General features: G+C 33.6%; 1 protein-coding gene across 4 annotated transcripts in view; it reads left to right on the forward strand.

The window, feature by feature from the left end:
- IKZF2 (IKAROS family zinc finger 2) overlaps positions 1-24,596 on the forward strand; it is a 153,164-nt gene that overhangs the window by 87,872 nt on the left and 40,696 nt on the right. For 3 of the 4 annotated variants that reach the window (XM_039218883.1, XM_039218882.1, XM_039218881.1), the window contains exons 4-5: positions 13,443-13,709; positions 20,160-20,327. In XM_039218883.1, the coding sequence (XP_039074814.1) occupies positions 13,443-13,709; positions 20,160-20,327 (435 nt within the window). The remainder of the gene's footprint in view (positions 1-13,442; positions 13,710-20,159; positions 20,328-24,596) is intronic. The other variant, XM_039218884.1, reaches the window with a different exon arrangement.

A 24,596-nucleotide genomic window follows, 5' to 3' on the forward strand; every position in this document is an offset into this window, starting at 1 on the left:
ACTCCTCAAAGCTTACTCCTAGGAATAAGCTTCTTGACATCAGTCTTGGCAATGATTTTTTGTATAAAGAAATTTATATTGAATATTAAGTAGCTAACAGTTATTACCAATTACACAAATTATGTTTTTGCATAAAATTTCAAGCATAGTCTGGTTGAATCCTAGAATTATAGGTATCACAGACTGAAGGGACCTCAAGAGCTTTGGCCTCAGGCAGATAGGCTTTTAATTATTTTACCTTCACAAATAATTCATATTATCTTCATTTCACAGTTAATGAAGCGAAGTCCAAGGTAGCCTGCCCACTTATAGGTGACAGAGATACGGTGTCAGCACTAAATCATAAGTTAATAGGAGGAGGAATAAAACCCAGTTAGTATAGTCTACTTTTGATCTGACCAGAAAGTATCAAGTATTTTTAAATAAGTATATTTTAATGAGTAAGGAATTCTTTTACATTTGAGAAGTGTAATAACTTACCTTTCTTTACAAGTTTTAAAAAAGCTATTTGTATGCCCTTTATTTGGCATGTCTCACTTGCTCTCTATGATACATAGAACTATATCATCACTTTTAGAATATTTCATATACTTTAGTTATGAGCCTCAAAAAGCTGGGCAAAGGATGTTCTGGACATGGGGGAACACAGCTCATTCAATAATCAAAACTTTGGTTCACAGATAGATGACATGCTTAAAGTAACCACTTCCAACTTAGAAGAAGCTTTCCTTTTGAATTAATGATCTTATGAGTGTTTGATTATTTATGCTCTACATTCTGCACTGAGATTTTATAGTAGTATTATATCCTGGGGAGAGGGCTTACCAGTCATTTTAATTCTCACCACAGTATTTCACTATACATATTGCTCATGTATATAAAAGAGCTGTACAAACACACACACACACACACACACACACACACACCCTTATATGCATAAATTTCACAAGTGCCATGGAAGCAGGGACTGTATCTGTCTTGTTCACTACTGCATTGCAGGACCTGGTAGAGAACAGATGCTAGTAATTTAGAATAGCTGAATGGGTGAATTCTAAGGAGTTTTCTCCTTCATATTGTGATCGTTGAAACACAGTCTGTTCATAAGTTGACGGTACCTGTCTTTAAAATTGCTGCTTTACAAGCATTAATTCTCTTATATCTTACTCTATTTTAAACTCTCTTAGATTATAAGAATATTTTTGCTTATATTACTCATTGCATGTATGCATTTCAGAAAACAATGGTGTCACTCAAAGATGTATCATGCCTTTTCTTCTTTTTATGATTGCCCACATTGTTGAGTGCCATCTCTCTTCTTTTTATTTGTTCACTCTCTTCTCTACCGTAAATGCCTCTTCCCTCATGGATACTATGGATACTTCTGTATCATCATTGTGCTTCCTGATAGTAAACATAGCTCTATGTTTATATTTATTTGATGTCCTACATTTAATGATACTCTTTCATATTTTGATCTGTTAATAAGTAAAATTGCTCTAAGGGTACTTATACACAATTGTATACAGCCCTGCAAAGCAGGTATTATCATTATTTTGATTTTATAAGAGAGAATAATTAGCCAGAGAGGGTTCTTTAGTTTCGGTGGCTAGTAAATGAAAGAACCTGGCCTTATACCCAAGGGCACTGAATCTAGAGCCCATACTCTTAACCACAGGCTATACTTCCTGCTCTAAGTGATTGCATGCATTCCCAGTCTTAGGATTTTTACACAGAGGATATTATCCTCACTTTGCACAGTAGAAAACAGGGAGACATTAAGTGACTTAGGGTTCATGTGTGTAAAGAACTTAAACACAGGTATTTGAATCCAGCATTTCCCTTATTTGCTTAGTATCTCCTGTGTTGCAATATAATTATTTTTTTTTACCTCTTGTACTTTATATGACTATCTATAATGTCAATTCATTAGGAGTATTATTTAAAAAAAATTGTTGCTGCTACATTGTGGAAAATAAGTATCTGATACTGCTCTGTTAAAATTTGCTGGGTGTTTGTCCAGATTCATTTTCCTTAACCACTACTACAAGTTTTCTCCTCTTTGTTCCTATTTGATATATTTTATTGGGTATACATATTTAACTGACCTGTTCTGCATCTTAGGCCAAATGTTAACTCTGCTTCCTTCACACAAGTCGTGAAGTATTTCTGGTAGAACACCACGGAAAGAATTTCTGTAGCCTTAATGTATGTATGTTCCAGAGGTTAGAAACCAAGGATATGTAAACCCAGATCATGAATAGCTGTTGAGTTCCTCTGTTACTTCAGGTCAGAGACTAAGTAATGCTGCTGAAGTACGTTGCATGGCTTTGGTTCTTTCCTCTGTTGCTGTTGCCCTGTAATAGAAACCCTGCTCCATTTCTTATCTGTTGCTCTTTAGCGTGCCAGCAGCACTGCCTTCTGACCTGGTTTAAGCGTCCTTAGTGACCTCTGGCAATCCAATGTGTTGGGTCCCTTCCAGAATATGCCCACTCAGCTGGATTTTACAATAATGATTTTTACTTCTTACAGAAGTTTGGTTGAAAATTTGTACTGCCCTTATTAAGAAGATAATTTCATAGTGTAATTTGCTTCACAAACCTCCCACAGTTATGTTAAGCAGATGGTTGCCAAACACCAGTTCAAAGTAGATTGCTCTTATATGAAATAAAATCCATGCTCAGAAAATCTGGCACTATAAGCTGGTCTTCTTCCAACACAGGCTCTCAGACAAATTTCTCTTTACTCAAAGCTGGCACACTACTACACCTGTATTAGACACACATAAAAAACATGTGAGATGGCACACACTAATTCAGTTATCCTTCTTTAACATATTCACATCCTTTTTTTTCCCCCTTTACTGTAATCTAGTAACGACTTTGCTTTTGATGACACAAGGGAAACAGCAAAAATTTGTTCATCAGTGGGTTCTGGGTTCCAGTCTCATATTTGGCTCTGAATAGTTGTATCACTTGGACATGATACTTCACCAATTCTGAGCATCCTCGTCTGTAAAATGAGGATAGTATCAGGTACTTCACAGAGTGGTTGTCATGATGAAATCAGGAGACATATTATGTACATAGTCTTTCTTGTCATATCGTGGTCCTTTAATCAAGGTTATGTTGATAATATGTTTAAAAACCAACTCCGTATTGATATATTTGTCCTCTGTGGTTAATTTATGCATGGTCTCTGTAACTTCAAGAGGAGCGTAATATGTAAATTAGCAACAGTTCAACAATTATTGAGTATCTGGTGTATGTTAGGGTATGATGATTTTACAACTGTGAATAACGATAGCACTTCTTATCAAAGATCTTATGCTACAGGGAATGTAGAGTGAAGGCAAATCAACTAATGAAGTCACTAGAGTGTGTCTTTATGCTCAGGAAATACTTCATGAAAAAAGTTAGCAGATAAGTAGTTTTGAAAGGCATGTTAATAGTGATAGAAATAGGGAAAAGATACCAGAAAATAATAATAGGAGCCAGGAAGAAAAAAAGTAAGTAGAGATATGTAGGATGAGTTCCAGGAAAAATGGCTGGAAAATGACTGGAAAAGGTATGAAAAACTAAAAGACTAATAATAGAACATGGTGTTGACTATGATGGAGCTGTCCTGAGGGTGTCCTTAAATCCCACACCAACACCTTTGTATTGTAGACAGTGAGCAGTCATTGAAGACATTTAGTAATATGAGCTCTCCTTTAAGAAGATTAATCAAACAACTGAATATAATGGGGGATGAATTGGGGGAATGGAAAGTGGCAAAAGACAGGGAAGAGACCAGTTAGAAAGCTCTTCTGGGTGAGATGGCACAGATAATCTTAAGTTGTTCTGTGTTACATGAAAATGCAAAAAAGCAGTTATATATGCAAGACATGACAGATAATGAATCTTTAGAATTTGGCAAATGAAGTCATTCATTTAAAGGATGGATAAAGGGATAGACTGTCGTTTGCCTGTGCTATTTCTATTTAAAGCAGGCTTATTTCTACCACATTGTGCATTTCTCATGAACAAGTTGTCTGCCAAAATATTGAAACTTCATCCTTGGGCTACAATGGTGCTACTGTGCTGGGCTATAAAGGTATGTGATTTGATGATAGGCATGCTCTGTAAGGTTTCATGCACTGTGGGAGACCATCAAGGAGTCAGATGCCTTGCCTTCCTATGTTTTACTTTTTTTTTTTTTCATATAGAGAGGACACTTATTTTCTATTTATTTTGTTGTGAAGACCTCTTTAAATATAAATTAAATACTACATGAGCTGCTCATAGGTATGATTTATCTTCATAATAATTGACACAAAACTGTCAAAACTTGACCACAAAGGAAGTCCTAAAATGCCATCCTCCATAAGCTGTTGGTTTAGAGATTAAAACTGATAATATTGACTTATTCTTCAAATGGCGGTCTTTACCTACCACTGAGAAGTCATAGCATGTCATAGAATATAGAAAAAAAAAGTGGAGGAGTGAGGGGTGGGTAGAGGATTGCATATTGACAAACTCTTCAGGAACATAGATCTGACCCTTCCTTAAACCAAAGCAAATGTAAAAATTAGGAGGTATTTGGTTTTTTTAAAAATATTTTTAATGTTTTATTTATTTCTGAGAGAGAGAGAGTGTGTGTGTGTGTGTGTGAGAGAGAGAGAGAGAGCAGGGGAGAGTCTGAGAGAGAAGGAGACACAGAATCTGAAGCAGGCTCCAGGCTCTGAGCTGTCCAGGCACAGAGCCCGACCCGGGACTCGAACCCACAAACCATGAGATCATGACCTGAGCCGAAGTCGGGTGCTTAACCAACTGAGCCACTCAGGCGCCCCAGGAGGTATTTGTTTTGAGTGGGCAAATACATTCCAGACTTGATAGAAAATATTAATTCAATAGTTTCTTTTATGGAAACTTAAAGTATTTTTATTTTATCTGACCACTGTAGACTTGAATTCCTAGTCTTTTTTCAACCAGTGGATATAGGTTTGATCGCATCTAAAAGACCTAGGTGTCCATGACTGATATTTGTCCTAAATATAATACTAATAATACTAATATCCATTACTTAATTGTAGAGCCATTATCATGCCATAGAAAGATGGCTTCGGAAGATCTGAAGTTGGTATCAGAAAACATTTACTAACTTTGTATTCTTAGAAAAGTCACTTAACAGCCATGCCTCCATTTGTTTATCTGTAACTACCTTACCTATCATTCCTCATTGAGTAGTTAAGACAGGGTATATATTTTGTAAATTGTAAAGAATTGTAATAAGTTGCTATTTTTCTGTTATTATTACTATTAAAAGGATTCTACATCCTTAGTGTAAAGAGACTAACTAGTCTGCAGTTTTCATGAATATCAAAATGTCATTTTTCCCATATTTCAGATGATGCAGATGGCTGAATGAAAGTAAACAAATATCCCAAGTTCCCATAATTAGTTAAGTGACAGAGGGAATGTAAAGTCCCTGGTTTCTGCTTTCAGGTACAGAGAAACTTTCTACGACACTCTTCTTAGAATAAAAGTATTTCAGAAATCAGCAATGTCTTGATTTAGTTCTTCCTGTAGGTTTAAAAAAAACCCATAATCTTTATTAGAAAGAGAAGAGAGGGTGGGGAGGAAGAGAAAATGCGGTGATATGATGTACATACTGTGAATGTTACCCACAAATGGCTCAGCTGTAGTTTAGCGATGCCAGTGTCTGGACTTGTCCAACCATTTATAAAATGAAAACCTTAAGGATGTTGTGAGGGAGCTGTTTTGTGAGGCTTACACATTTATTTATTCACAGTTGAAAGAAACAAAGAGTTGATACTGTGTGAAATTTTGTTGAGGAAATTTTTACAAAACAATTGCACATACCTTAAAATAATTTTTGTTGTGATTTTACTTTAGTTGTTTAGACTGTTGGTAAATTCTTAGTAAATAATTGTGCTTTACATCAGAGTTTTGAAGGCAGTTTGTTTTTCTAACACATTATTTAAAGAGCTGCTGGGCTGTTAACACGGATTTAATCATGTTTGGTGTTTCTGTTTCGATAGTTTAAATGAGAGAGAGTTAGCTCAGAAGCAACTTCCACAGATTATTAGATAGACTTGTTGATTCAATTAGTGTGTATAACACCATTTCAAGTAGCTGGCATAGATGGGGAGAAATTGATGCTTGTAAGTAATAACACCCCTTGAGTGCCCTTTTGAATTCTCATGCAGTAGAAACCACACATATAAAAAGTCCACTTACATATCATACCCAGATTCTCCCCTCCAATTTAGTAATTAAAAAATGGTGCTAGTCCCTCCTACACTGTTGGTGGGAATGTAAACTGGTACAGCCCCTCTGGAAAACAGTGTGGAGGTTCCTTAGGAAACTAACAATAGAACTCCCCTAGGACCCAGCAATAGCACTGCTAGGAATTTACCCAAGGGATACAGACATGCTGAGGCATAGGAGCACATGTACCCCAATGTTCATAGCAGCACTCTCCACAATAGCTAAAACATGGAAAGAGCCTAAGTGTCCATCAACAGACGAATGGATCAAGAAGATGTGGTTTATCTATACCATGGAATACTACATGGCAATGAGAAACAATGAAATCTGGCCATGTGTAGCAACATGGATGGACCTTGAGGGTGTTATGCTGAGCGAAATAAGTCAGGCAGAGAAGGACAAATACCATATGTTTGCACGTATAGGAGGATTAGGAGGAACTTGACGGAGGAACAAGGGGGAGAAGAAGGGCGGAAATGGTGGGGGAAAGGGAGAGAGGCAAACCATGAGAGACTCTTGAATGCTGACAAAAACTGAGGACTGATGGATGTGGGTGGGAGGGGGGGATGGGCATGGAGGAGGACACTTGTGGGGATGAGCACTGAGTGTTATGTGGAAACTAATTTGACAGTAAACTATTTGGAAAAAAAATAAAATAGTTTCAAATTCAAAAAAAAATGGTGCTAGTTATCTTTTATTCATCACTGTGAAACAAATATTTCCTTTAACTCTTACAGTATTTACTTCCTTTAAAAATTGAAAAATATTATTGGAAACTAAACAGATATAATCACTGATTTGATGGTAATTAATATAGAAAGCCTATTTTATACTCCCTTAGATTAATGAATATTATATTTTTTCAAATACAGCAAACAAATCATAATCCCTTTGTGTTATTTTTCTAACTAGGAAATGTTAATAATCTGTTCATGGATTAGTACAATCCAGTCATGCTAATAATAACATTTTACATTGTAGAAAGTTTGAGATATTAAAAATTTATTAATAATGATATTTTAGGTTCTGATTACTATGGTATTTTCCAAACCTGACATTTTAAAATGATAGATTATCTGTTACAACCACATTCTAAGGATCAGGATAGAATTTATTTATTCAATTTGATAATACAAAATTAACTGAGTATATTTCACTGTTCATATTAAAAATTATCTTTTCCCCTCCCCTCACATAGTAAAAATTGAGAATTTTATTATCTGAAGATATCAATTGCCACACATTGTGAAATCATATGCTGTCTTACACAAGTAGGTGACTTGAGGAAGGCATAGAGTAAAAAATAGTAAATGTCCAATTTCTAAGGAAGACCCTCTTTCCATTTATGTACTTTTTAGGTCAATAAATTTATTATGCAACCAAATTATATATGTCAGTAAAACATTTCCCTCCTGTTAGTCATGAACTCTTTCATGACTGGTTTCTGAGTGTATGTTGTTCTGTTAATATGGATTTCTTATTTAATATTTTTCAGATTTTAGTCTTAAATTTTCATAATTTTTGCAAATTATTAGGTAGGCAGAAAGCACTTAATACATATTTGCTAGTTCATTTATTTTTTTTAAATTTTAAAAATGTTTATTTTTGTTACAGAGGGTGGGGGAGGAAGAGGGGCATAGAGAGAAAGAGATTTTGAATCAGGTTCCAGGCTCTGAGCCATCAGCACAAAGCCTGACCTGGGGCTTGAATTTGTGAACTGCAAGATCATGACCTGAGCTGATAATGGACACTCAACTGACTGAGCCACCTGGCAGCCCCTAGCTCATTTATTTTTAAAGAGAATTCAGTTTTGACATTTGTTTTATATTGGTTGTGGTGGATGAGTTCTAGAGGTGTTATATCTATTAGTGTATGTAACAATATTGTACATTTTATTTTCCATTTCATTTTTAGGTGGTATATATGAAGTTTCGAGCTTTTAAAATTTTCATAGTATACTAGTGGTAAAGAAATTTTTATTATGATATATAGTGAATTAAAATAGTTTTTAAATATCTTCACAGAATAATGTAATTTTTTCCATTTGATTTTCTGACTTTTTTTCCATAGTAGTCTATGTTTGCTTATCTATGTAAATACTCTTATTCTTCTATCCTTTTATTTAATACGATATTAGTGAATTAAGGGCAACTCTACTATAACTTTATCATTCACTATTATGTATATTGAAACAATGATAATTATGAGCGTACAAAGTCTAGTATGGTTACTGAAGATACTTCTTTAACTGAAAATTGTTTAGCCTGGGAGTCACTTATAATCACCTATGTAAGTCTCTACTTCTCTGCATTGCTGGGATCATCTGTGAATGGAGGTGATTAAATTATGTGTTTTTATAGCATCTATAAGCTATATTCTGAAGATCAATAGTACTTTAAAACATAAAGAAGAGGAGGGAGTTTGCATTTTGAAGCAACTTTATGCATAAAGATGTATGTGGTACTTTTTGTCCTGAAATACATTCACAGCTTCATCTACATAAAATTGATCACAAATTTTTTTATTAACTATTATTTTACTTGTGTTCATAAACCTCTGAGTCTACTAAAAAAATCAATATAATGATTAACTTTTTCATGATCATTAATGCTGTAAAATTTGACTTTTCCTTTTTTAAACTGTAAATCATTATCTCCTGTAACTTAAGGGAAAAACATGCATATATTAAACATCTTTATTTTGTTTGTTCATTTAAAAATTTCAAATATCTATGTTAGAATTATTTGTGACAATGAACGCATTGAATAATTAAAATCTTATTTCACATCACTTTCATTGCTAATAATTTGTTCTGACAAAATATTCTTACTAAGCAATTACTATTTGTCATTATATAACAATGTGTATAAATTCTTGTAGATATGAAGAATGTAAAACTCAGGTATATTAAGGAATTAGGCTTGAAAAATAATTCTTGGTGTTGAGATTTGTAATGAGATTTCATTTCACTCACACTAACATATTCTCATCCTCATAGAAATTAGCCCATTTATGAGCACGTCTTCCTGTTACCAGGTTGTAAAAGAAATACCATATAATGAAGAGTAAAAATTTAATTTCAAATATTTGATAACAAATGTAGTATTAATACTAAACAATGCTTAATAGTTAAAAAGCTTTATATGTTATATGTGTATAATAGCTTTATATATTATAGCTACAAATAATCATGTATCTTTCACTGATATATAAATTGTAATTTAGAGTGTATCTAAGCTTATTGAACACTTGAATTTAATCATTAATGAGTTAAAATATAGTGTCCTTTATTAATTAGAAATATCTTAAACAGCAAAAAAAAATTGTGGGGAAATTTATCTTAGAGTAAGAAAATTTTTTCTGAATATTCAACAATTAAAATTCAAAGGCTATTTTAGTTGCTTTTTATCCTAAACTTCAACATAATTTTACTAACACAGACTAAATATTAGTTAGGATGGGATTTTGTTTGTACTTAGGCCACCGTAGTTATACAAAATTTAATCTATGACATGTATATATTAAAATGTGTTGCATTTATTGGTTTACTATATCAATAAATGTAAATTAGTATATTTTCTATAGCAATAGTGTATACATTCATACATGATAAACATATAATTCCTTAGAGCATAAGACTGTTAGAGAAAAGATTGCTATAGTTTACCATTTCTTTTGTATTTTAGTTCTAGAAATGAATACTTTTTTTTGAATATTCAAGTATATTCCTCTGTAGACAAAGTTCTAACTATAACTTTAATATCCAATAATTTTTAATGGCATTTTGTCTGTGTTTGGTATTATGTTTTGATGTCTTTTATTTTCATTAAGAGAAAAGATGGTCAAGTTATATTCTTCATAATTCTGTGCTGTTTTGAAATTTAAGAGGCCCATAGTTTCAGACTCAGACCTACACTTTTTTTTTTAAAGAAATGGAAATATGTTTTCCATCTCTCGATTATTTTTTTAATGTTTTATTTATTTTTTAGAGAGAGAGACAGAGTGCAAGTGGGGAGGGGCAGAGAGAGAGGGAAACACAGAATCCAAAGCAGGCTCCAGTGTTTGAGCTGTCAGCACAGAGCCTGATGCAGGCAGGGCTTGAATTCATGGACTGTGAGATTATGACCTGAGCCAAAGTTAGCTGCTCAACCAACTGAGCCACCCAGGTGCCCCTCAGACCTACACTTTTACGATACATTTCTTCAGTTCTTGAAATGGAATGCTGGTAGGCTTTACACTCATTAAACCTAGCTGATCAGATGTTGACCAGTTCAGGAATATAAATGACGGCATTCCTGTGCAGTTTATAACCTTTAGTACATCACTTAAATGTGTGGGACAATTTGCTCACAGACTGGAATATAAAGTCATGCTATATAAAATTATACTTTTCATTTATTTTCTTACCTTTTTCTTTAAATGGAAGTTATGAGTGAAATATGGGACTGCATAGGGCAAAAATTAGTGTTTTACTTTGATTAGAATAACCTTTGTTCCCAGGGGGGAAAAATTATGGAAAAACTTCTTGAAGTATGGAAAAACTTATTGAAGCAAAATACAGAATCTAGAAACCATAATTGTAAACTTTAAAAATTTCAATTATAAAATTAGTGTATATGCTCCCAAAATACTGTTGAGTAATAAGATTAACCAGTATTTTTGCAGAAATGCACAGGGCTACGTTCCTTAGTATATGAAGCATTTATATTCCGTGAGAGAAGACCAACAACCTAGTAGGAAAATGGAAGAGAACTTTCATAGACAACTCCCCAAAAAATCCCAAACATTTAAACATCTATGTCTATAGATGCTCAACTTCACCAACAAAATACAGATTAAAGTCTATGGTAAAATACCAGTTTTAATCTATCAGATTGATTGTTCAATGTGATATTATATATTGATATATATGTAGATAGATAATATCTATATGTATATTATATATAGATATTAAAATCTATAATAGGAATAAACAAATTTCTATCACTAGAGCCTAGTAATAAATTATATTGATAAAGTAGATTCTGTGAAGGCATTAAAAAGAACAGGGTGCATCTCTGTGTACTAATATGGAAAATTAAACAGATAATTATTAAATGAAGAAAGCAAAGTTAAGATTAGGTAAATTGTACACTCCAATTTGTGTAAAAGGACTGTCATCTACACACACACAAACACACACACACACACACACCTATACTTCTGAATTAGAAAATAAGGATAATGGTTGTTTTTGAGAATTTAATGGGATGGTGAATTTTGGGTAGACAAGGACATAATTTTCATTTTTTATCCTTTAAATTTTCCTTACTATATTCATGTATTTTTTAAATGGATAAAACAATTCTAAAAAAAATTCTTAATTTATTAAAGCATCTTAGTGAATACTGTCTGAAAACCTCCTAGATGCCACACATTTTTTGAGCATATTGATGATATTAAGATGGATAAAATATTGCCTCTACCCTTCTCAAAAACCAGTAAAGTAGTACTGACTTTCTCTTAGAGATGGGGCCAGAAAGGCTATAAAATCTTTTGTAGATTTCAGAGTAATTTACATACTATAATTGATCTTCACAAACTTTATGGAATAAACAGAGCATTATCTGTCACCAGAAGAATAATAGTTAGGCCCATTTTTCTGTATTTGCTCACCTAATGTTCACATCATCTTGAGAAAGTAGATTCCATTACCATCCTCATTTTATTGAGTACATAGAGAATTTAAGTATCATGCAGAAGGTGGCACTGCTTATAATGAGTGCGAGAGCTGGTATTCAAATCCAGCAGTCTGGTTATAGGATCCTCACTCTTACTAGCTAAACTATTCTACTTAAATTTCATTTTGAAATTTGAATTCATTTGTAGTTTGCAAGCAAAAGACAAAATATTCAAAGGCTAAATATTTAGTTCAAGACTATACTGCTAATAAATGTCAAAGCCAGTTCTAGAGCTATGTATGGTCTTTGGACTAAATGTAGTGATCTCATTTTGCACCACGCTGCCTCTATTCTTTAGGGGACTTCCAAGGAGGGGAGCAGGGGAAGAGCCATTTTGATAGCACTACCTGTTTAAAGTACTAATAACAAATCACAAAATGTGTGGTTTCTCTAAGAAAATAGCATTAAAAAGAACTTCCTTTTTATGCATGTATTTCCTCCATTCAAGTAGTACCAAATAATTTGTTTTGCTCAGAAACTGATATGATTTCTTAAGAAATTTTCAAGATCACTGGATTAAAAAAAAAAAAAACTGATATTCATTTAAAGCCTGTTTCTGCTTTGTGAAAAGACTTTGTCAGCAATCCAGAATGAGGGCTGTGCTAACAAAATTCCAAGTTTTCTGTGGGATGATCCAAAAACAGCAAACAGAAGGCATTAAATTTCTTAACAGTCACAAGTGTGTGCATGCATGCTATGCCATTCCTGTCATTCACTGCTTTTTGGTGTGCATAGATTACAGTTGGAATATTTTGATTTCCAGACTAATATGTTCCATGGAGAACTTTATATACACGTATGTGTGTATATATATATGAGCTTGTGATGTCTGTTCACTCTGCCCTACATTTATATAGCTCCTCATTGAATATGTTTTTAGTCTGATTTTAAGATATTTGCCTAGACAGTATGCCTTCATATATCTAAGACATTTGCTTGATTAAGGTCCCAAGTTGTTTCTCTTACTCAGTTCTGAAGCAGTTTACACAAGTTCTCTGATGTGAAACTGAATGTGAAGTATAATCACATATATGTATATATGATTGTTAAGAAGCAGCTGACTGCATGGCTCAGTTGGTTAAGCAATATCTAATCTTGTTTCTTCCAGAATGCTACCTGAGTCTCAAAAAGTAAACTCAAAAACCAATACCAGAATTCAAGACTTACTTAAAAAGTATATAACTTAAGTTAAAGAAATATATGCAGAAATAAAGTATCATTCTGTTTATCTAGAGCTTTTCTGAACCATCTTCGCTTTCATCCCAAAGTCACTAAACTATCTTAGAGCACAGTATGTGTGAACATTACACTGGTGTTGGCATGTGTAGCATTTCCATCCATGTTAAGAGAATGGTACTAGGTGGAGAAGAGGTGTAGGTAACAACACATAACCTGCATTTTAAATGTCTTCATTTCTCTCTCTCTCTCTCTCTCTCTTTTTTTTTAATTGTAGCAAATTCAGTAAAGCTAGAAATGCAGAGTGATGAAGAGTGTGACAGGAAACCCCTGAGCCGTGAAGATGAGATCAGGGGCCATGATGAAGGTAGCAGCCTAGAAGAACCCCTAATTGAGAGCAGCGAGGTGGCTGACAACAGGAAAGTCCAGGAGCTTCAAGGCGAGGGAGGAATCCGGCTTCCGAATGGTAAACTGAAATGTGACGTCTGTGGCATGGTTTGCATTGGGCCCAATGTGCTTATGGTACATAAAAGGAGTCACACTGGTAAGCAGCTGAAAGAATAACCTGATGACTGCCTGTGACATCTGATGTTGATATTACCTGACATCTATTCTCTTTCCTTTTTATTCAGGGGTGGCAGTGGTGAAACTACCTTTTCAGAATTCTGCTAGTATTGGATTGCTGAAAAGCAGAGAGTAGCCTGGGTCTTGACTTCCAGCCTTCAAATCTGAATAGCATATCAGAAAAGAAGTTTGGGATTCAGTTTCCACAGTTCTTAATATAGCAATAATATGATAAGGGTTCAAAAGGTATAGGAGAATCTCATTGTGTAACTTAATCTTGTTGTATTTCTATACATATTTTACCATACCCATGGGCAGGTAATATAGTTTGCTAGCTAAGAGTTTATACTATAAAATGGTACTCATGCATTTATATAGAGGTAGATCATTTTCACCTTATCTGGTTAACTTCTTGGAATACAATTTCCAATCAATTTTTGCCTACCATGGGTCTCTGTATTGGGCAGATACTTTCCCTAGTTCAAGGGTGTTACCATCTTCTGTGATATTTTTTTATCATAGCTCCTGAAAGAGATATGTAGGGTATAGTATAGCTAGGGTGGCGGGTATGCTGGCAGGAATGTGCAATCATGGAATAGGGTAAGGAATGAGACCTCAGATTAATTTAATATATACTTTGGGACATTTGAGTAATGTAAAACACAGCTAGTTGAGAAGGCTTTATTTAAATCTCTCTAAATCCTTTGGCAAAATGAAAAAAAAGTTTTTTAAATTAAAAAAACAAACATGAGATTATGTTAAGAAAAGCGGATGGTTAACTCTTAAAAAAAGTTTTAAGTTCATATGAAAATTGAATTAAAGATAATGATATCTTTAATTATAATGGAAGTAGTATTATATAGCAAATTATTAATCACTAACACTCAGAATTTTAAAATACGGTGCTCTTTGGAAGAGACATAAATCATAAGAAAGTTGGTTTAAAAATTTTATTTCTAAGTAATTAATTAGTAGCTGCTTAAAACATGAGAGATCCAAGGTACACTGAGGTCTTTCTAGTCCAAATCTCTCATTTACACATAAGGAAAGTGAAGCCCCAAATAGTCAAGTGATTTGTCCATTATCTCTTATGTGGTTATGAGGCTAGACCAAGGTTTCCTGATGCTCAGACTGGTTTTGTTCAAATATCTTAAGCTTGGTATCTCAATGCACCAACATCTTCTGATGAGATAATGGCCATAAGGCTGATATCTTAAAATTTATAGCAAGAAGTTACACATTAAAATCAGTGTTATCTAATCAAAATCATCAGCTTTAGAACCTGTACCCTTATTCCAACTCTACAGTTACATGTTTTTGTTTTGATTTTAATTTCCGTTTTAAGCAGAATATTTTAAAAATATTTATATTACTACTGCACATGTTTTTTTTTTTTACCTTAATTAAAAAAATTTTTCTCCTAAGGTGCCTAGGTGGCCCAGTCAGTTAAGCATCCAACTTTGGCTCAGGTCACGATCTCGTGGTTTGTGAGTTTGAACCCCACATTGGGCTCTTGCTAACCACTCAGAGCCTGGAGCCTGCTTTAGATCCTCTGTCTCCCTCTCTCTCTGCCCCTTCCCTACTTGTACTCTGTCTCTCTCTAAAAAATAAACAAACATTAAATTTAAAAAAATTAAAAAAAATTCTCCTAGGAAAGTTAAAAGATCATGTTTGGTATTTGATAATAAAAATAGGGAAAAAAGACTATAAAATAATGAGTCTTCTTCTATGCTCATTAAGTAATGTTAACTGCAGTTTTAAAAGAAGAGTGCTACAAAGTTATTATGTATTCATTGTCTCACAGTGATTAGTTTGAGGAAGATAACACCCATTCAAATGTGTAACTTTCCCCTTCTAGCAACATATAAACTAAACAAAATTAATCTAATGAGTTTTCAGTTGAATTGCATATAGTATGCATTTTAAGGCTGAAAAGTATACTAACAACAATTCTTTGCAAGATTTCTAATAAACCTTTTATGGTCTGAGTCAAGAAAATTCAAAAATCCTGAGTATGGTCTATTGAGCATTTCGGTTAATCAGTGTTTCACTGTATCTGCAGTAATTGTCATGAGGATTGTTGGTTTGTAAACACAAAAGTAGTTTCATTCCTACTCTACTCTTCATTTGATCTTTACTACTATAGTAGTGTTGAATTATTTTGATTCTGAAAATCCTCGAATTGACATGGAAAATGTTTTTAGTTACACAGACTTATACAAGGTCAATGAATATAGGATTCACTCAGCTAGTAAAGGCAAGGAGAATGGACAAAATAACTATTTTAAGTCCTCTAGCAACTCGATGAACTTTTATTGTTAATAAATGTTTATTGGAGTATTGTAAACATTATACTTCCCTCAGATCTGGAAAGTTTTTGTTAAAGTTAGTAGCCATTCTTAAGGAGCTTGGAATACCTGCCACATATTGTTGACCTTGAAATTGTGATGTGTCTTTACATTAACTTTGTTGATCTGTATTTCTGATGACCCAGATTATACATCTGAATGGGTCATGACATTTTCAACTCCGCTTTAGTACTTTTCAAGAACAGAAAGTCTATTTGTGATTTTTAATTTATACTAGATTGAAAAAATGTGGTCAGGATCTAGTCATTAACCAAATGTTTTCTCATTAATGCCATGAACTACTGTCTTCATTTTAGAACTTCCCCCTCTTACCAGTTATTTGCAGCTAATATAAAAAGTCATGGTCTTAAATTTTTAGAAAGCCTTTGGGAAACATATTTGTGTGTTTAGCTCATAGAATATCTAATATAAAATTGATAGTGAAAAAAGCTACACAACCACCCAGTTTACTAAAATGACATGGAGTATCATATCTAATTCACTTCTTCTTCTTTCTCTTTCATACTCTACTAAAGTGCCAATTCCAGTGTCTTATAAATGGCGTGGTGTTATTTCATTGGTGTTGCTACTTTAGTAGGTAATCAGGTAATATTGTCATCGGATACTCCAGGCACTCTTCACTGGGATATAGACAGAAGAAAAGAAGTAGGGGTAGTAAATCAATTCATACACAAACACGAATTGATGTGACGTTATAAATACAGACTATCCTTAACTTTGCCCTTCTTTGGAGTAGAGTATTCCCATCTTTGTAACTTTAAGTTTTAAGCACATTATTTGTACATTGTAGCTTTGTGGACCCATTCTCTTGCTCCAAGGGCCTCTCAACAGGTATTTGGGATTATTCATATTTGTAGGTGATTGTTCCATCCAACACAGAACACCCTCTTTCTTTGATTTACCAAAGCAATTGATGCATGTATATTTCAATTGGATATTTAAACACAGATCTAGAAATAGGTGTTTATGAAAGTATATAAAATATTGAAATATAATTTCAATAGATAACATCGTTTGGGGAATAACCAAAAAAGGTCCTTAAGTAGATTAGTAGATTAAAAAACAAAAAAAGAAAACAAACAGATTGAGAATGGAAATGATTGCTAGCATGGCTACATATTAATTGTTCTCCTGGATTCCGAGTGGTTAATCCAGACATTTGTGCCCACCCTGTGGGGGAATTAGTTATCACAGATACAGTAGTCTACTTGATTTTTTCAATTGAATTACTGCCTAGTGTATTTAGTAAATTTGTGAGGTTTTCCTGAAATTTCCTTTTATTTATATCTGAGGAACATTATTAACATATTTTCAGACAAAGTCTAAACTAATTCTAAAAGGACTTGTTGATTCAGTCTATTATTAAAAAAAGAGCAAATTATTTAAAAAATAATTGAGATGTGTTGTTTCAAGTCACATACACAATATGTGTAGCCAGCTGAACCTTTTACTTAAAAATCATTTTCCACATATCTCATAATCCCAATTCAAGGCTTAATTCATATAAAGCAGATTATTTCTCAAAGCTTCATCCAATTGAAATAAAAGTGAATTATTATCATTGCCCTTTACCTCCTATCAAAAATGGGAACATGACTTATTACCTTCATCATGCTTTCTTTCCCATGGCCATGGAATATAGTTAACAAATACCTCCACACTAAGACTTACACAGCAACAGACAATATTTCCTGATATACCTAGACTTCTTTTTATTTTTCAGAGCCGTTTAAGGATGATCATAAAAAATTCAAAAATAATTCTTATTAAAAATATTTAAAGAGATCTGGAATATTTTATAAATATAAAAATGAAATTATCCTGTCATTCATTAGTCTCATATACTCAATTAGATGAATTTTAAAATTCTTTTTAAAGATAGTTATCCTTTTATTTATTTTTCTTTTTTGATTACCATTACTTGGAATGATAAATTCAGTACTCTAAATTAGGATTTTTAAATATTGCAATTGTAAGAGGCTTAATGAAAATCTAAGTTAGCATGTTGGAGGAATGTATTTTAAAGGCAAATACGATTTCAAATATTTTTGTTTATCAAACTAATTTAATTCATTTTAAAGTTATGCAATACTAATTTGTTACTTTCCTGGAAGTTCCTACATAGAGAGAGTTCAAAAGAAAAATCAAATATTTGGAGTGAAAAGTATAATCTGCATTTGCTATTTTCCTATGATATAAAAATTTTCACAGAGAAGGTGCCTCTTATTAGTAATCTGTGGCAGGAGTGGGGAGTAGAAAATCCTGTTTTTAAAAAGTTATAGACTGCTATTTCATTGAAAAAAAATGTCAACCAATTAAATTATGTGCGTGTGTGTAAAGATTTACCAATTTTAGATTTATTTTAAAACTTTGATTAGTTTGTGAGAGACTTCATATAAGAGGTTTCTTGGTAAAGTATTTCTCCTTTAAGTGGTATTTAGCATTGACTTGTCAGTTTTATCAAATGAATCAAACAAGTGAAATAAGATAAAATTTAAGGTAACTATAACGTAAATTACTTTCATGTAATACACCAGTAAAAGAACTTTATCATAAATGTAGCTCTGAAGATCTCCAGATTTTGTAAGAAAATCCTTAACCCTTGCTACACAAACACAGATTACATTTTTTTTTCCCCTTGGAAACTCATAAAGTTCCAAAATGAGCAAGTGGTACAGAATTTAGGATATACCTGATGTGTCAATGTTTTTAGGTATTATAACAAATCTACATGATAGGATATGCAGTGGCCACTGCAAGAAAATGGCCAAAGTTTATCTTCTTTATGCCTCCTACCTTTCTTTAATAAAAAGAATCACTGAATTTGCATTATATTAAAGGCCTCGCCCAAATATTGAGGTTTCCTTATTCACAGTTTACAAATGTTTCAGTTGAATATCTAAACCATGACAATTCAGTATAAATATTTAGGTATTAAAATTATAATATTCATCTAATCTCACAGAAATAGTACAGATAAATCAAAAGTGAATTTTTTTAAACTTTATTTCTGTTCTAATCTTTGAGCTTTACTACTTTGTACTATTAATGTCTAATCATTTATTTTATGAATATCTTTAGAGATTGGCAAACTTAAAATATCATTTTCTTCATGGTTTGACCCTACTTGCCAATTTTGCTGCTTTCTCAACTGTGCGTTTTTATGTTCAGTGACATTGGTGACAGCCAATTGATCCAATCGACTCTGCTGATAATACTGGCTTAAACAGTTTTATAGCAGTATCCAGTAATAGGAAAAGAGAGACAAGATTTCTATCAAATTATTTTTACAAGAGAAATACACAGGAAATAACTGGATTGACCATTTTCTTTGGATTTTCCCTGTTTATATCAGGAAATTTTTCCAAAGCTTTCACTGGTAGTGACTAGGAGAATTGAGAGAACTGGGGCCTGGGAGAATTTTTGGAGATTTTGTGATAATGAGCTTTGTTAACCTGCTTCATTCATTGAAACTTTTTGGTGCCCTGGTAATAAATCATCAGCTAATTGAAAAGTTAGACTAAAGATCCCCTCCGGGCCAAACTAAAATTTCTGTAACTTTAAAAGAGATAGCATGGCACGGCAGAGCAAGATGTTGTCGAACTGAACAAGATTCAGTTATTAGTTTGAGTACTTTTTAGCTTTGTGACTATAATCAGATACTTTGATACTTAAACTTCAAGTTCTTCGTTTGTAAATTGAAACTATAAATACCTAATCAGTAATATAATTATAAGGATTGAAATATTCTCTGTAAAGCAACTAGTAAAGTCAGTAAAGTGATGGCACTTAGTTGTTCAACCAGGGGTCAATGCTATTGCTGATTCTTCTGAGTCAGTGACAGGAATCCTGTAAAATTTATATGAAGAGAGGGAATGGTGCTTGGCTTAAAGTTTAAAGCTTTGGTATCAGCAAATTTTAGGAAGATAAAGGGTTAGAAGACTTACAAGGGAGGAGAATATTCTTAGCACAGAGAACCTGGCACCAGCTAATAGTGTACAGCACATTGGTCACTTGCATATAAACTACTTGATCTTTCCTACCTCTTTTCCTTTTGGCAGGTGAACGTCCCTTCCACTGTAACCAGTGTGGAGCTTCTTTTACTCAGAAGGGCAACCTTCTGAGACACATAAAGTTACACTCTGGAGAGAAGCCGTTCAAATGTCCTTTTTGTAGCTATGCCTGTAGAAGAAGGGACGCCCTCACAGGACACCTCAGGACCCACTCTGGTAAGTGTCACTGACTCTTTGAGAAGAAAGCTAAAATATGAGAATTCAGTGAAGTGTTAGAGAATAATGCAGAGTAACATAGCTTTGGTATATGGCTAGGAATGAACAATATTTTTATTTATGTACACTGAGTGACTGATAAGTCTTGTAAGATGCATATGGCCCTTCCTTTTTTATACTCATAGACTTGGCAAAAAGGAGCACTGTCAACTGAAGAGTCTTATTTCAAGCCATTGAAGTAAGGAAACAACTGTTCTGTAGATTTTCTATTATTTTTAATTTTATAATTATTAACTCAGTTTAATTAATTGATAATTTAATTTATAATATATAAGTTAATTTATAATTAATTCAGTAATTATGGTTAATCCAGGATAAGAGAAAATTTAGTAAAAAATATAGTTACATACCGATATTACCATAGAAGAGATAAAAGCTGTGTTATTTTTCAGCTGATATAGTGCCCAGGCTAGGAGCTCAGTGGGAAAATCAATATTTTTAAACTTGAAAATATTATGCTCATTAGAAAATTGGCTGTAGAATATTTTATATTTCATTTAAACTAAGCTCCTTGTTTCTTTAACTCTCAAAATACAGTCATTAGATTTTCTCTGAAACATTTCTCTGCTTCATAAATCATCATTAAAAAATCTAGAGTAAGTGTGATATTTTTAAAATGCTAGAATATAGTACATAAAAGAGAAGGAATGATTAGAAATCTGAATGAATCTCATTTGACTTTTAGCGTGAATTGCCATAACCAAGAAGTTAAAGGCAGAAAATTAATATAGAATACTTTCATGCCAGTTTTATATCCTTCTGTCCATAATGACATATTAAAATTTAATTTTAATATGAAGATATGATGGAAGTGATATTTTCATCTACACTGACAAATTGTAGTAGAGAGTGCTGTGGATTGTGAGGTAATACTTGTATTATCCTTTTTTACATTTTTTCCTATTAATCCGGGGCCTTAGTTTTTAAGATGAATGTGAGATGTATAAAACTTATTTAGATACTAACTTGTCAATATGGAGCAGTTAGAGAAAAATGAAATACATGAAAACAAAATATTTTAAGTATATATAGTTACTTGCCTTACTGACTCAAAGCAATTATCTTATTTCCAACCATGACATTTTTTATTTTAAGTTATGCTATGAAAATTACATGTTTATTATAAAAATTATTCTTTTTTGAAAGTGTGTTTCTAAGACATGACAGTTACTTCCTTTAGGTAGTATACTCTGGCTTATTAAAGTATTATTGAGCCACAGAGTATATAAATCATAGCTTTTCATGAACATTAGCTATTTCATGAAGTTGAGACAAAAATACAACTTTAAACATCTGTGTCATTCTTTACAAAATTGTGTTGCTTTTAATATTATGGTTTAATGTACATATGTTACTTTACCTGGGATTGCTTATTACCCTTAGAAGGTTCAATGCCTTCAATGCTCAACTTCTAGAAGGATTTTGATACTCACCTTAATTTGTGTTGCCTCGATTACCTTTTTGTTCTTTTAACACATCCATCCCTGTGGGTGGTGTTTAAGAAGACATCTTGATTTTTGTTTCTATTGAGCTGGGCAGTTTCAATCAGCATCTTTTTGCAAATTAGTCATGACTCATCTAGGGGTTGCTGACTGGTGCCTAATGAAGTGAGGGATGAAAAAGATGTCACTCTAGAAGTAGGACATTCTCATTGGCTTTTACCAGGCCAGACACTTGACAGTACTTACATGGTTCTATGTAATTATAAATTTTGGAAAATTTTATAATTTTGTGGAAAGTGAAGCTGTTTCTGTGAAATTGTATATTTTGTAAATAAGTATATTGCCTCTTTGAGGTTCAAAGAAATAAAGACATGGACCCTGAATCATACTGATTTTACAATTTGGTATACAGAGTCATGATTTTGTAAATATATAAACAGATAGTAGACTCAAAGTGGCTAAATAGAGTTTAACGGAGCAATGAGGGGGGTGTCATCCAGCTACTTCTTCATCAGTGGGTGATACGAATTCATCTATACTTCCAACTGTAACCTAAAATATTTGCCAATTTTTTTTTTTTGTAATAGGTACAGTATAAAACATAGCTGCTAAAGTCCATGCTTTTCTAATTGTTCAGACAGCCCAAATTGATCATTATAGCTTTCTTATTCCACTACCAATTCCATCTTCCTCTTAAGCTTACCCTGCTTTGTAGGACCTGGGCTAGACAGGATTCTTTATCTGATGAGTGACCCAGACCTTAACTTCTACAAATACTGAGTATTTGATGGTCCTGTTTTCCTAGGATTACTGCAGTTTTTCAGTAACCAGGATTATTGGGCATGTTGTGTTTTTTTTTTTTTTTTTTTAGAAGAGGTGCCCCAGGGAATCTCCTGAATTCCAAACATATCAACAACCCAGAATCATCTTGGTAATCTGGAAAAGTTCCAACCAATACTCCACTTCTCTCCCTGTTAGTTTAGCAGCTTGAGATGCTCCAAATAGCCAGGGAATAGTCCACTATGACAGACCCAGAACTCTGATCCCTGGTGGAAACATTCTTCCCTTGGGTAGCTAGCACATACATCAGAGTAGCATACCCAAATATGTCTCCTCCTTCCTGATGACAGGTTTAAAGTGCAGCCATTTGCATTTATTATAGAGGATCAAATTCAACATGTGTAGACCACTAAGCCCATAACATTTCACTAATGCTGCTAGTTTCTGAACTTTCTGTGGCAGTTATCTCTTTTTTTGCTAGCATATATCTTACTGAGGCATCTCAGGTATTTACTACTTCCTGCTCTCTATGTCCAGTTAGTACCTTGTATGTAATGTTCCAACTTTATGTTCTGTGGGATGTCAAGATGAACAAGATTTCTTTGGACTATACTATAGAAAAGAGGAGAGTTGACCTAGCCTTAAGCTCAGATAATAAAAGTATGCTGTCCCTGCAGTGTGAACGCAAAGTGCTTCAACTTATCTTTGTTGATAATGAATTATTTTTCAAAGAAATTGTAAAATCAGTACCTCCATACCTGGTATCAGAGGCTATGTTAATAAGCACCAATAAAGATATTACAGCTAGAACTGCATCTGCAGTTTCCTTTTGATGTGATTAAGTCTACATTCATCCACAGAACTGTCTAGCTTGCATTAGCCTAATAAACAGTATAAATGGGTGTGTGGTAGGAATCCCCACCCCAACATCTTTGTTTTAGTTTACTATCTTGGGAGAGATAGAAGTCTAAGACAATGATCTCCAATATGGTATCCACTAGCCACCAATGGCTGTTAAGCACCTAAATATGGTTGTCTAGATCTTGTGGGCAAATGATTGAAATATTGAAATGATATTTTTGATTAAATAAAATCTATTAAAGTTAACTCCACTTTTTAAAAATGTGGCCACTAGAAAATTTAAAATTACATGTGTGACTCATATTTGCATTGTATAGCATTGTTCTTAGCTTTTTATAGTAGCCATGGGTCAGGGAACCAACATGAGTCCTTCCCATTGTATGGGGCTCTTGGGTGGCTCAGTCTGGATTTTAGCTTAGGTCTTGATTTCCCATTTCATGAGTTTGAGTTCTGCACTGGGCTCTGTGCTGGTAGTGTGGAGCCTGCTTATGATTCTTACTTTCTCTCCCTCTTTCTCTGTCCCTCCCCTGATTTGTCTCTCAAAATAAATAAATAAAAAAAACACACACAGTTCTTCCCATTGCTAAATTTATTTGTTCCCACTATACTGTAAGATGGACTTGGATAAAGTCTACATACTTATCTTGACCTCCATATGCACCCCACTTTGAACTGGTGGACTATGGTAGCATTTTGGGTTCTAGAGCTTAAAGTCAACTCAGAGTCAATCTTTTTTTTTTTTTTTTTAATGTTTTATTTATTTCTAGGAGAGAGAGAGAGAGACAGCATGAGCAGGGGAGGGTCAGAGAGAGAGGGAGTCACAGACTGAAACAGGCTCCAGGCTCTGAGCTGGCAGTCAGCATAGAGCCCGACATGGGGCTCGAACCCACGAACTGCGAGATCATGACCTAAGTGAAAGTCAGACGCTCAACCGACTAAGCCACCCAGGCGCCCCAACTCAGAGTCAATCTAATAGCATTAACTAATAATATGTGGCAGGACTTGTTATTTCCCTTTTCCTAGTGCACAGTCACCATCATAAATGGACATGGTGTTTCTGGAATGACTTAGAGGAAGATTCGTAGCATATGTCTGTGGCCAGGTTTCAGGATCCTTTCCAAAAGGG

Source organism: Hyaena hyaena, unplaced genomic scaffold (assembly GCF_003009895.1).
Source record: "Hyaena hyaena isolate Hyena2069 unplaced genomic scaffold, ASM300989v1 scaffold_782, whole genome shotgun sequence".
In the NCBI taxonomy this organism is placed as follows: domain Eukaryota; kingdom Metazoa; phylum Chordata; class Mammalia; order Carnivora; family Hyaenidae; genus Hyaena; species Hyaena hyaena.